The sequence below is a fragment of the Pseudoliparis swirei genome, chromosome 16 (genome assembly GCF_029220125.1).
Source record: "Pseudoliparis swirei isolate HS2019 ecotype Mariana Trench chromosome 16, NWPU_hadal_v1, whole genome shotgun sequence".
Classification (NCBI taxonomy): domain Eukaryota; kingdom Metazoa; phylum Chordata; class Actinopteri; order Perciformes; family Liparidae; genus Pseudoliparis; species Pseudoliparis swirei.
The window spans coordinates 12582167-12596708 of NC_079403.1; the positions used below are offsets into that span (position 1 = coordinate 12582167).

The 14542-nt window shown below is 47.3% G+C and overlaps 1 protein-coding gene across 3 annotated transcripts in view; it reads left to right on the forward strand.

Moving 5' to 3' along the window:
- Positions 1-14542, forward strand: part of pola1 (polymerase (DNA directed), alpha 1) — a 76293-nt gene that overhangs the window by 51529 nt on the left and 10222 nt on the right. For all 3 annotated transcript variants that reach the window (XM_056433518.1, XM_056433520.1, XM_056433519.1), the window contains 2 exons: positions 1008-1124; positions 8530-8626. In XM_056433518.1, the coding sequence (XP_056289493.1) occupies positions 1008-1124; positions 8530-8626 (214 nt within the window). The remainder of the gene's footprint in view (positions 1-1007; positions 1125-8529; positions 8627-14542) is intronic.

Below are 14542 nucleotides of genomic sequence, written 5' to 3' on the forward strand. Positions count from 1 at the left end.
CAATGTTATTGTAGATCGTGATGTATGATTTCATCACTATATGAGTCCACAGAAAGACAAATATAATATTTATTTATAGCCCAACCCAACTTCAAACAGTCACAGCCAAATCAGGAAACCCGTCTTTTTAATCAGCCTGTTTGTTCTGTTTGGTTCTTGCCGTGGAAGTTTATTGAGGTCTCTGCACAGTGGAAAGGGCCTAAATATACTGTAGAGTGAGCTGTAGAGGAAAGAAAACGCTTCTTAGCTGCTGCTCCTGCTCACAATTGATGAGGAGACTAGACAATGCCAAATATATATATAAATATATATATATCTCTCAAGAACCACTGCATGCCTGTTTGTATGAGGGGGACACGGCTAGAAAGACAGGTGCAGTGGTTTGTAGGGGGTTTATTTTGAGTGAATGGAAGGAAGGATGGCTGGATAGATAGATGGGGGGAGAAGCAAAGGCGTTGATGGCGGTGGGTCTTATGCTCTGTCATTAGTTGGGCATTAACCCCCTCCCCTTTAAACCCCCTTAGTAATGACAGGGCATAAGAAGCAGAGGGGGTGCAGGGGTCTAGAAGAATATGGAGAGATTGAGAGGGTTAGACCACAGCACCTGCCCAGGGTCACTACCTCACCCCAGGTGGTCCTAACTACTGCCGTTTTGCCTGTCCACTGCTCTGCCTGTCTGACAAGTACTCGCAGAGCATAACCCTGACACACGGCAGCTGAAGATGCATTCAAATGTAAAGAGAGAGAGAGCAGGGTGGGATGTAAAGTCAGATGTAAACCTCAGTTCTTTTCCTTCCGTCTTCATTTGTCTCATGCGGTTGTTTTTATTCTTCAACCCCTCTTTTTCTCACTCCGACTACTTTTATCTATAAATGGTAAATCCTCACATTTAGGGAAGCTGCCACCGGAGAATGTTTACGGCCGTTGCTTAGAATATAACTTGAACTAACACCTCGACTAAAGTTTCCCAGTTGTTGAAAGTAATTGGTGTGCGGTGTCTCTTGTAGGGCTGGTTGGTGTGTGAAGACCAGGCCTGCCATAACAGGACCAGACGTTTGCCCATCGCCTTCTCCCGCCACGGACCCATCTGCCCTGCCTGCACCAGGGCCACCCTCAGACCCAAGGTAACGCAAACATCACAATTCGCACCTAAACACACGTGACTTTTAATTTTGTCGGTCGGCTTAAGGAATTGCGAATGCCAGAATGAAGTTGACAATCGCGCGCGGTGGGCCTGAGGTTCAGATGTATACACCTAAACGCCATGTGGATTTCTGTATGTTTTGTCCAGGTGATGGTGCTATGGAGCTGAGGTCTCTCTGCACATTCTTACTCATTAGTATCACATTCCACCCAGACACACACACATATACACACACACTCGACGATAAGAATGGTCTTCCCTTTGTCTTCCTGCTTCTGTGTGTTTGTGTGTCCGTAGCCGCCTTGTGAACACTTTGTTAGCTTGACCACTGGATTTAAAAGAAACACTCTCCCTTTTCAATTTGAGCGTGAAGGTTCAATAAAAAAAATGTTGTCCTCTCTTTCTTTGTCCCATTCTTACCATTCCTGTCTCAACCCTTGCCGTAACTCTCTTGTCAATTTCTTCGTCTTGCGTGCGCTGCCGCTATCTGGCTGCTTTGCTGTGTCTGGCTCTGTGGCGACAGGTTGTAAACCAAAAGGCCAATTTCTGCTGTCACTGGAGCCACTTAGGCGGCCATTGCTGTGCCTGAGGGCCGTGGCACTTTAAACTGCGAGCTGAATAAAACATTTAACTCTGTGCTCACTCATGCACCCTTTCTCTCCCATAAATCCCGTAGCCTCTCTTCATTTGACCTGCTCCTTTAAAATGCGGTTGGATCTCTGCACTCTCTCGGGCCATGTTTTATTTTCGGTTCTTCTACGGATGGATGATGATGATAATCTACTGCAAAAGTCATCAACAATGTTTCGTGTTGGCCAATCCATTCAAATTCATTCTCCTTTTTAGAAGCACTAAACTTAATTAAACTAGCCATGAAATAGATTCCCTGTGTTTTAGCAGGACTATGATGGTTTTCCATCAGAGGGGCGGACGTTCATCGACAGCATGCTGCCTTGGTCTTGTTAGCACCGTGCTGCAGCCCACTGACCGCTACAGATGCTGTTGTGTGAGGTGGAAATAAACAAACAGATGGCCTGCAAAGTACACACTAAAAATCTGTTTTCAAAAATAGAAAGCATAATGTTAAGCACTGACATAAATCATGTTGGCAGCTTGTTCAAGAGTTTAGAAGACTCTTCTTCTGTGGTGTCCTGATTGACCCTTTGGTTATCATTCTCCACCAGTGCTCACTAAAAATACTATGTTTGTGTTGAACAGACTTGACAACAAACTTTTTCTTCTTGTATTGTATTCTAGCTACATCTGGTCTGAATAATAAGAATAATGTCCTTTTTTCTTCTTCTCATTTTGCCCAAAATTACACATTTGCCTTTAGGGTATTTCCATCTGTTCGTTGCGCAATACCCTCTTTCCTTCATCAGAAAAAATTCTCTTAAAAAACATTTAACTGGAGAAAAGCATTATTATTTCGCAAAATCAGTAGACTGATGATGTTTACGATCGAAGACATCGTTGGAAATGGGCACAAAGTATCAATGAAATGCTGTTAAATGTTCAATGAATTATTGCCTCTTTTAAATAAAAATATTTTTGCAATGTTTTTAAAATGCATCTCAATAATTAACAACTGAACTAGTCTTTAATATTTATACAGGCACTCTTTAAATGCTGTGATAACAACAAGAGCTGCTACCTAACGATACAGCAAGCATCTGCCCTGCTGCCCTTCAGCGAGATATTTAAACCCTAATACGTGTTGCTCACCCTTATTATCTGAACTCTCTCCTTCGTATTAGGCCAACACTGCCTTCTCAGTATTAGGTAACAGTGTTCGAAATCAAGCCAGTGCCTGGAGATTAATAGCCCAGCAGCTTACAAATTAAATTGCTGCCAATTATGCAAAGTACTCAAGAGGCCATTCATGGCTGTTTGAGCTGGTGGTAGATCGTCTGCTCCAACAACGAGGCAAGATGAGGCAGCCACAGTTTCCCAATGAGGGGTCTTTCAATGTTGTTGTTGGAAGCTCCATCATATTTCTGTGCATTTAGTTGGATCACTCGAGCTAATATCAGCGCCAGCCAGAAAGATGAACAGTTGACTCTTTAGTGTATGCAACACTGAAAACACTCGTTTGCGCCAGACCTTTTGTAAACGAGTGTTTTGTTTGTGACTCTGCGTTCCCGTGCCTCTGTTGCATCGTGGTACATTTACCATCGCTGTGGGTGCTGCTTCTCTCTTCTCCTCCCTCCATCCATCCGTCTCTCTCACTCTGGTTCTTCCTTTTTACTCCCTCCTCCCTCTCTGGACACAGATTCAGAGCGTGATCTGATCTCCATGTAATGGGAGAGTAATAGGCACTCTGCCTTGATTGGTTGGTAATTTGGGGGAGTTATGCACAGGTGCAATTTGTAATATTTTCAGTAAATTAAATTTCTTTCTCTTTCGCTCTTCATCTCTCTCTCCACGATGCTTAACTCAAACAGGCTATTTTTTGTCACCGTGTCTGAAATCTCTGTCCTGACTTTCCTTTTCTTTCCCCCTTTTATTCAATGCTTTCTTCCCCTGCTCCTTTCTTTTCATTCCCTCTCCCTCCCCTCCCTCTTTAGCTCTTACACTCATTTTCTCTTAGCTTGCTCTTTCTCTCCTCCTCTCACCCTCCCTTTCTGTCTCTATCTTTTTCTCCCCTCGTTTTATTGATGTACGCTCAGGCGCCCATTAGAGCTCCCTTTTTCCCTCTAGTGGAAATTGCAGCATGTTAATTTTCACACAAATTACGGCAATAGCAGGTATCTCTATTTGATACATTATAGCGGGAGCAATCAGAGATAATTGAGTGCCTTTCAGAGGGAGACGGCTGCATTCACTGCCGGCTCAAAGCTGCCCCATTATCGCCTAATCGCTCTTTAAACACTGAATTTTGCCTAACAAAAATTCTTGTCATAATTTTGCTTAAGTGTATTTGGAAATCACAGTCCTTTGAGCGAGGATAATTGAAATCAAATCCCTTTCACTGGAGCTGACATTTCTACATTTCCCTCCAATTGAAATTAATTTCAAAAATTGAGCATGAATATCTTCAAATAGCAGGCAATTATGCCTTTCAATGGGGAGAAATTACCGGTGCTGAATCGTTGGAGGCTTGCGGGCGAGAGCACCAGTTAAATGCCTTTGTTTCCTGCCGTGTTTGCCTAGTAAAGATTTACATATATTGACTCATTATGGTGTCTTGTGAAGCTGATCGGCGTGACTACCACAACCGGCAATAACGTTCATAGCATCTAAAAAGCGTTTTAAAGCCGTGTGGCCTCACAGCTGAGGGAAAATGTTTGTTTCTCTCCGCCGCCCTCCCTGTCTCACTCCCTCTATCTCTTTTTCTGCAGCTGCAGTTGTGTATGGGCTTGGGTATCGTAGCTTCAGTATTTACAACGTGTGTTTGCAGCTCAGCTGGAGAAGAGAAAGTGTGAGACGCTGAGGCCTTGTTTGTGTCACTGTTGCTGCGATATTTTCCTCTAAGCCGTATCCATGTCAAGGTATTTAATGGCTGTGGTTTTTCTAGCAGCTTGCACACTTTCCATCCAATATTAACAGTGTGATTTTATCCAGTCTTCCCGACGCACAAACAAACAGTGGCAAATATTGTCAGACTGACTACCTTTTCATTAACTTCTCTACTGGTGGACTTTAGCGAGAGAGTAAAACGCAAAAGTTCTTTGGAGGTCGGATGTGTGTGTGCGTGTCCCCTAAAAGATGGAGAGCGCCGTTTTTGAGACTCTTGGGAAGTCTCGAGTGCTCGTTTCATTGTGTGTGCCGTTTAGACTGTTGCTCTGTGATTTGGATCAGTTTGTCCTTTTTTTCATACTTTTTCTTCGTTATTCTTTCCATCCTGTCCATTCTCTTTCATCTCTACATAAATTTCCCCTCTTCCTTTTGGTGTGTGTGTGTGTGCATGTACGTGCACATACATGCGCCTGGGATGTGTGTTGGGGTGGGGGAGTCAGTCGGGAAAGGGGGAGCAAAGGGGTACGGGGTGGGGGGGGGGGTCCCTGCGCTCCCGGGAGAGAGGCAATTTCACAGCTGGTTTGCTCCTTAGGCAGTCAGGCTGAAAATGCTGCAGATTTGTGGAGCAAATTGAAATGGTGTCAGTTCAGGAACAAAGCACCGAGCTGAATGACAAGGTAGGCGTGTGTGTGTGTGTTGCAGTGTGTGTGTGTGTGTGTGTGTGTGTGAGAGAGAGAGAGTGAGGTGGGGTTGAGGGGCTCTAAATTCAATAACAACCCTGTAACATTTTAGACACGCCTTTCTGACACCTGTCAGTCAATCAGTATGCACCGGCTGGCCCGCCCACAATCAGCATTATATTGTCTGAATGTGACTGTGTGTGTTCTGAGTGTTTTATTGTCAAGAGGAAGAACTGGCGCGCAGTGTTTGGGCCGATCGAGCTTGTTCAACCTGGGCAACCGTAACCGAGGCTTTATTTTGGGATGTGCATGGCTAGTTTCTTGACTAGGCAGTGCATCAACGTTCAACAGCTGTGTGTGCCATGTGGGCAGCCATAGAAAGCCATTAAATGCATGTATACACACACACATTTACACATAGCTTGCCTTGAGTTGCATTAGATTCTCTTGCCACTTGATTACGCCACAGCAGTAAAAACTGAAATTACAATTACGCACATTGCCGGTTGGCAGGCATAATGGGCACACAAACTCTCTTCACTCACACACACACACACACAGATACTGCCACACAGGAATTGTCAGGGATTCTTCCTGGTGGTAATAATAAAGCACTCGGCGCACACCTGATGGCAGTGTGGGGTCGGGGCTTAGCGTGCCCTCTCCAGCGTAGCGGGGAAATGACGAGCCAATAACTGCAATTAAACATGCAGTATAATGGCTAATCAAATTGACAGCCTCAGCTGTTCGCATGCCTCTCTCACAATGGCTTATCACAACAAACTATTATGAGGGAGGGTATTTCAGGCCTGATCCCCTCTTTTCTTTCTCTCTCTCGTCTTCTCTGTCTCCGTCTCTCACTTCGGTCTGTATCTTTACCCTTTTGCTCTCTTTTTTTGTTCCTCCTCTTCTTTCGCTCCTACCTCTGTCTTGCTCTTCCTCTCCGTCTCTTCCCCCCCCCCCCCCCCCCCCGCTCTGGCAGGCTGTCGTGTGGCTCCAGTTAATTGCAGTGGAGATTAACAAAGCAAGCAAATTTGTTATCTTGCTCTACTGTGTCACACAGAGGAAGGGAGATATTTGCAGGGAGGAATACTCGTGTGAGTCGAGTGCGCGTGTTGTCGTCACGTTCAGTCTCCCTGTTCCTCAAACTGGTAAATGGGGGTTTATTAATGTCCAATATCCACTCTTATAAGACTAAAATGAAGGGGATTGGTAAATTGCGTATACACACATGAAGTAAATTGAATATTAGCATTAGGGATGCACCGATCTGATCGGCGCCGATCCATATCGGCCGATATTCCCATTATCGGTTTTGATCGGCGTTCTCAAAACGGCCGATCAGATGACGTAACATCTGCGAGAACTATCAGACGTTTCAATCGCAGCGCATCTCAACGGAGACGATGCGCCCGGCGAGGGCCGCAGAGGTCAGAGGTCCACGAGGGGATCCTCACCACCGAGCGGCGTCTCCGTCCCCCGAGTTGAATCTCTGGGTCGACTCAGCCGACTCTCACATGTCTGAGCCCCTATAGACTGATGTTGACGGTAAACGCATTCGATCGGGAGCGCGCGAGGGTTTTGATAAAGTTAGCGGAAGGATTTAAATGGCAACATCCGGTTTTGCAAAGTTAGCGGAATGAACCACGTGAAACAACATCCGTTTATCAAAATAAGATGTCGACAAATCAAACACTAACATATACAAGTAAACAATGAACTGATTTTGTATCTTTATAGATCGTTTCTGAGATTTAGCTTAAATTATGCTAACATTAAAACATTTTTACTGTACCAAGGAAGAGTTTATAAAAATAAGTCAGACTTTTATATGTTAAAAAAAGTCCTGTAAATAGATTTCCCCAAGAGTTCCAGGAAATGAATGATGCAGATGTGTTCCATACATATCTGAAATCCTCTACAACAGCAATCAAACAATTTTAATATATAAATTAGGACATTTTTCAAAGTAAAAGTCCTAAATGTTTAAAGAAATCTGTAATTTCTTTAATGTTTGAGTTGCTTTATATATGTATTTCCTCATAGTCCTAGGCAATAATGCTACACAATAAATAGAATGCTTCAATCGACACCGTGATCGGTATTATCGGATTGGCAGATACTGATTTCAGTGATCGGTGATCGGTATTATCGGTGATCGGCAGATACTGATTTCAGTGATCGGCACCAAAAACCTGATCGGTGCATCTCTAATTAGCATTGCTCATTAGCATTGCTGATGAGTTACCTGTATCCATCACGTTGTGACATAACTGAGTTTGTTTGTTAAACAAGGTCAAAGAGAGTTTGAGACGAGAGTAATCCTGCTTTCACACCATGTCAGCAGAATTGGAAGAACAGAAAAAGCGTTCTGTTATTATCCCAATTGTGGAGTGTTTAGGGCTGCAGTTTTAGATTATTTTCATTTTCGAGTCATTTGCATTTTCTGTTTACGGGACAAATTGTTTCAGCTCTAACTCCTTATTTTTAATATGGTTATATTATATGTATGTATAATATATTTACATGGATTGATTGATTGATACATATCCAATACTTGGATGTCCCCAGATGTTGATTTTAATAGGTCGCCGACATGAATCTAAATCTGGCACACCATAATAAGCTACTCCATAACTGAAGGTCCTAATTTGAGTGATATTTGAGAATGCGGTTCCTAAAAACTGACGTGAAGCTATCGGCTAGAAGGAAGTCGTGTCGCTACATAAACACTCAACACAGTCCACTTTCGGTGATGTTATAGAGCTTCTCTTACTTTGACAGACTTGGGCCGAGTAAAGACTCGACTGCATCCAACACACCAACCGAGGACAGCCAAATATCATTTTGGCATTCCATCAAGTTAATCACGAAATATACGTTTGTCATTTTAACTGCTGAAAACACCGGTCGGCTAAAAATGAGAAACTAGCTGAATGTTTTCTACACTGCATGTGAGAAAGAGAGAGGACACATAACGGATGCAGTTAATACTGTATTTTATTACGATGTCACTGCCTGACATATTTTTTATTTGTGGTCTTTTTGCGACTGGTTGACATGCAACTCTGACGCGCTTAATGTGGTTTATTGGCCATGACCAGCCTGATTCACATTTAATACATTATATCCATCAGATTGTTTTTGGTGCCGCAGCTAAATTTAATCCCTGTGTGTTTCTGTGTGTTTCTGTGTGTGTCTGTGTGTGTCTGTGTGTGTCTGTGTGTGTCTGTGTGTTCTCTCCAGTACTCCGAGAAGGCCCTGTACAACCAGCTCTGCTTCTACAGGTTCATCTTTGACTGGGACCAAGCAGCTGCCAAACTGCCATCCAGTGATGAGAGAAGTAAGACCATGCACACGCACACGCACACGCACACACACACACACACACACACACACACGCTTGCTTGCTTGTAGTTGTCCATCGAGGCCGATGATGACGTCCACTTCTGACTTTCAGCGGTGAGTTTTCTGGTGGCTGTATAGTCCTATCCTGGATCCACAGGTCTTGTCGCAGGTGGGACATGCGTATGTAGTAGTGGTGGTACTGGCAACCTTGGTTGTTTTTCTTGTATGCCTTCTTTCCTGTCTCCTGGCTGTCCTGTCCTCCTCCAGTGCTGTGGTCCCGTCTTGGCACAGCTGACGCCAGGTGTTACGGTCAGCAGCCACGCCCTCCAGGTCCCCTGGCCTGATTTTACATTTCTTTAGCGCTGTTTTTATCTGGTCTTTATAGCGCTTCTTCTGCCCTCCAGCAGAGCGCTGGCCTCGGGCGAGCTGGCCATACAGCACTTTGTGAGGCAGCCGATTGAGGGGCATCCTTATAACGTGCCCCAGCCATCGTAGCTGGTAGTGGGTGATGGTGGCCTCCATGCTCCTACAGCCTGCTCTCCTGAGGATCTCGGCGTGGCACTCGGTCACGCCAAGTGATTCCTAGCATTCGCTGGAGACAGCGGATGTGAAAATGCTCCAGGGACTTCACATGGCGGCTGTAAGTGACCCAGGCTTCACAACTGTAGAGGAGGGTGGTGATGCAAACTGCTTGATACACAGAGATTTTTGTATGGAGATATAAGTTCTTGTTTTGAAAGACCCGGCGCCTGAGTCTCCCAAAGGCAGCTGATGCTTGTTTGATTCTGTTCTGCACCTCATTGTCGATGTTATTGTCCTCAGAGAGGATACTCCCGAGGTATTTGAATGATGGTACTACAGACAGATGCCTATCATTGATGCTGAAGATGGGTGGGATGTTGGGGCTCCACTGACAGACTACCTCTGTTTTGGTGATGTTGATGGTCAGCCCCATCCTGCTGTAAGCCTTCACAGCTGCATCCAGGACAGCCTGGAGGTCTTGTGGAGTGTGAGCCACAAGAGCTCAGTCATCTGCATACTGCAGCTCAAGGACCCTCACTCTGTGCAGCTTGGTGGTTGCTTGCAGCCTCCTGATATTAAAGAGGTTGCCATCTCAAGATTCAAGATTCAAGATTCAAGATGTTTTATTTGTCACATACACACAGGGTGCAGTGAGTGGCAATGCTCAGCAGCAATGCTGTGCAGGACAAGTACACCAACAAGCACACACTACAACACAACAACAACACAACAGTGTGTGTGTGTGTGTGTGTGTGTGTGTGTGTGTGTGTGTGTGTGTGTGTGTGTGTGTGTGTGTGTGTGTGTGTGTGTGTGTGTGTGTGTGTGTGTGTGTGTGTGTGTGTGTGTGTGTGTGTGTGTGGTGTGTGTGGTGTGTGTGGTGTGTGTGGTGTGTGGTGTCCTGGGTGCCTGGGAGTCTCCTGGACTCTCTCTCTCTGAGCGTGTCTCTGTCTCAGTCCTCCTGTCAGCTGAAAGTGTTGCTGTTGGGGTGAGTTCTCTGCTGTGGAAGTGGTCTGTCTGCTGGTTCTTGATCCGCAGTGGTGCAAAGCCTGGCATCCTGGGTGCAGGCCCTGGTGCCTGAGGTGGGCGCGCCTCTCTGCAGAGCCTTCCTCACCTGTCCCTGTGCAGAGCACCCCAAGCAGTGCCTGTCCTACCCAGCCAGGACGCCAGCTCCAGAGCAGAAGGACTGAAGGATCCTCCTCTGGGACTGAAGGATCCTCTCAAGCTGAGGAAATGGTAGGCCTGCTTTGCCTTTTCCTCCCAGAGTGTCTGTGTTTTCCTGACATGTCAGATCCTCGTGATGTGTTGTCCAGGCTGAGATCCCCCACCCTCTCCACAGTCCTCCTATTCCCCACTGGTGAGCACGTATGCCTGTGTGCAGTGGTGCCTCCAATCTCGCCTGTAGTTTGGCCTCCATTCCCACCGGTCATGTCTGTCCTGTTCCAGAGTGACAGAGAGGGTGACCCTCCTGATCCTCTTTGGCCCAGGGGGATTGATCAGGCACTCACCCACCTTGACGTCGTGTCCCAGGATGAACCACTTGGAGCTCCGCCTGGCCACACATGTGTGTACAGGGAGTAGGAGCTGGGACTGTCAGGAAGTCACAGGGAAGGGGGGTTGATGTTGGGGGAGGGATTGGGGGTGTGTGTGCCCAGTCTGTGTGGACTGGCTGGTGGGTGAGCTGAGGAGGTGTCACACACCCTGGGGGCCTGTGCAGGGCAGGGAGTAGGGGTCTGGAGGGCAGCAGAGGAGTGTTCAGGATCCAGCTTCAGCGTCAAGCAGGTTCCTGAGCACCCTCTGGGCCCATGTCTAGCAGAGGATCAGTGGTGCAGTCTCTCCCCCATCATGGGATCCTGGGAGACAGGTGCATCTGTGGATCTGTTTGGGCCAGAAGGGATGTGGGCGAGCGAGGAAGGAATCCTTAGCAATCCATGGTAGGGGGAGGGAGAGGAGGGCGTCAGTAGTCGCAGTAATTCATGGCATACATGATCACCAGCTGGGGTCTGGGGACAATAGTGGATCATTCACTGCTGCTGGAGAAGCATTCTTCAGATGGGGACCACGGATGAACACTGGAGCTGCTCGGTCACATGGGGTGCCAGTGACCCTTTGTTCAGAGCTCACCTGGAGGCGGAATCTGTGGTGCAGCTTTCCTCTGCCTCACTCGACCCTGCCAGCCCACAGAGAGTCTTTGTTGCTCCATCCCTGTGTTCACAGATCCCTCGCCTGTGCTCACGGGGTTCACAGAGTGCGTTGCAGCCCTAGCTGGTTAGCTCTGTGCCAACACCTGTCACTTGTTGTTGTGTTGCAGTTAGAGTGTGTGCAGCACCATAGCGCCCTCACTGTCCATCTGCATCTTCATTGTTCAGATAGGCCGCCGGTGGTGCGCCGTGCACTCACTGCCGCGCTGCTCCGCAATTCGGATCTATCCTTCAGCGCTGCTTTTCAGCCACCCCTTCACCCGCTCCCTCTATCTCTGCAGCGCACTGGTTAGAGTTATAGCGTTGGCTGGCTTCAGCGCCCTCATCACTGCGATGGATCTCTCAACCACGGGCTTGCTTCGGGACGCAACTTGATTTAAGTATGGCGAAGCAGTTAGTCCGGTGTCCCACCGCTACTCTTTACCTCAAACTGGCTTCCTCACCTTCTTTTTGCGTCAGACGAACTGGCACCGGTCTACGACTACACGACGGTGAAAGAGCTTCAGCTCAGCGGCCAGATTGACCACCGGGATTGGGCAGGCTCTGCGGATTGAAGCTCTCCAGTAGCACACGCTCTGCTCGTGAAAGTCGAACCCTCTTTTGGACTGGGTCAGAGACAACTGCCAGATCTTTTGTGCCTGCAGGACGTCGTGGAAAGTGGTCCAACGTCTCTGATTTGTAGCACAATGGTGAGATGTTTGCCTCCGCGACGCGCATAGGTTAGTAGGTCTAGAGTGCTTTTCTGGACCGACACACCACTTTGCTGTGAGTAGTGAGATGACTGATCATGACATATCCATTAAGGTAGCGTCTGGAATGAGCCCCAGCAAAACTTGTGTTCACGTAGAGAACTAAGGATGAGATCCGCTCCACTCCCAAAGCATGACTCTGTGGGTGTGAGTGATAGGAAAAGCAGAAGGTGGAGATATGTGTTATGGTGCGATTCCATGTGTTGTTAGTCATGAAGGTAAAATGGATTCAAGAAGGATCTCCTCGTGTTCCCGTTTGCGGGCTGTCTGCGCATCTGCACAGACAAGATTTAGGTGACGCCAAACCTCTGACCGGAGATGTATTGGCGTTTCCTTCACTCTTATTTTCAACAGACTCCCGAAAGGTTCCGAGACTCTTCGTGTTTAAACCATCATTTCCCATCTGACCCCACTGTTCAACTCCCAGGACAATACGTCCATCGTTGGATCGCGTCGGAAAACGACTGTGGCTTGAATTGTTCATGTTCCTTTTGCCCAAGTGGCTTGCCCGTAGTTCTGGCTGTCCTGACGTGGATAAGTGGGCATGTTGCATTGCCCTGGTCCGTGATACGAACCCTCAAAACCCTTGTTTGTCGCTAGCAGAGTTTCCATGTTTTGTTGTTTGGTGCGATGGATGAAGTGCTGTGTGTCCTGTGAAAGTGGACAAAATAGCCTATAGACTACTGTCACCCCGCTGTTGTCCTCAATTTCCTTATGGAGAAGCTGGGTGACGATAGGAGGAAGATGTTAAAGAGCACTGGTGCTAGTACACACCCCTGCCTGACCCCTGTGCACACAGGGAAGGAGGCAGACTCTTGTCCTCCTATTGTCACCCTAGCATTCATACCATCATGAAACTGTCGGAGGATGTTGACAAACTTGTTAGGGCATCCAAACCGGAGCAGGATGTCCCACAGTAGGTCTCTCTGCACAGTGTCGAAGGCTTTGGAGAGGTCGACAAAAGCCATAAACAGGTCTTGATGTTGCTCCCTGCACTTTTCCTGAAGCTGCCGGGCTGTGAAGACCATGTCGACTGTACTCCTGTTCTTCCTAAAGCCACACTGTGACTCTGGGAGCAATGCCTCTGTGATGTTGTTGAGTAGCCTCTGCAGCAGCACCTTGGCCAGGACCTTACCAGCAACAGCAAGGAGTGCTATACCCCTGTGGTTGCCACAGATGGTCTTGTCACCTTTGTTTTTATATATAGTGACAATTTTGGCATCTCTCCATTGCTGTGGGATGTTTTCATCAGCCCATACTTTAGTGATGTGTTGATGTAGCGCTCTTGTACAGAGGTAACCACCCTGTTTGAGCAATTCCGCAGGGATATTGTCCATGCCAGGAGACTTGTTGTTCTTCAGAGAGCGGACGGCTGACAAAACCTCCAGGAAGGTCGGGGGTTGGTTAAGGTTGTCAATCGGTGGAAGTTCAGGCAGTTGATCCAGGATGGTGCGGTCTGCTTCAGAGTCCTGATTAAGCAGGGTATTAAAATGTTCAGCCCACCTCTCCAGTATACTGCTCTGGTCTTTTAGGACTCTGAGCCCATCTGCGGTTTTAACAGGAGTGATGCAGTGGTTTGTTGGGCCGTAGATAGATTTGACTGCATTGTAAAAGTTATGCATATCATTTCTATCAGCGAAAGATTGAATTTCCTGTGCCTTCTCTGTCCACCACTTGTTTTGCATTGTCCGTAGGGTCTTTTGCACTTCACGCCTCGCCCTCTGCCATTCCTGTCTGGCGGTGCTCAATGAGGGGTTTTTCGGGGTTGCCTGGTGTGCTTTGTGCATGGCGTTCAGTGAGTTACGGATGGTGTCTGAGTTATTGTCAAACCAGTCCTGGTGGTTTTTGGTCTTATAGCCGATTGTGTGGGCTGCTGCTTCATGAAGGGCTGAGCTGATAGCGGTCCACTGCTGGTCTGTGTCATTCCCTCCACTCAAGGTGAGTTCAAGTTTTTCAGCCAGGGAGCATCGAAACTCATTTCTTGTGCTGGTATCCTTCAGACGGGCACAGTCTAAGCGTCTCCCACTGACCCCACGTTTCCGCATGGGGGGGCATACGCTCATATGGACTTTGGCCACGATCATCCGGTGGTCTGTCCAGCATTCTGCACCTCTCATGGCCCGGCATATGAGAACGTCTTTGATGTCACAACGTCTCACGATGACATAGTCAATCAGGTGCCAATGTTTAGAGCGTGGGTGCATCCATGATCTTTTATATTTGGTCTTTTGCTGGAAGATGGTGTTGGTTATGGTCAGGTTGTGCTCAGAGAGTAAGTAATCTCATGCCATTTGAGTTGGCCTGAGCAATACCACGCCTGCCAAGCACTCCTTTCCATATCCTGTCACTCTGCCCCACACGAGTATTGAAGTCCCCAAGGAGGAGGATCTTGTCGGTCTTGGGGATCCGGTGGAGAGCCTCATCCAGTGACTGATAGAATGA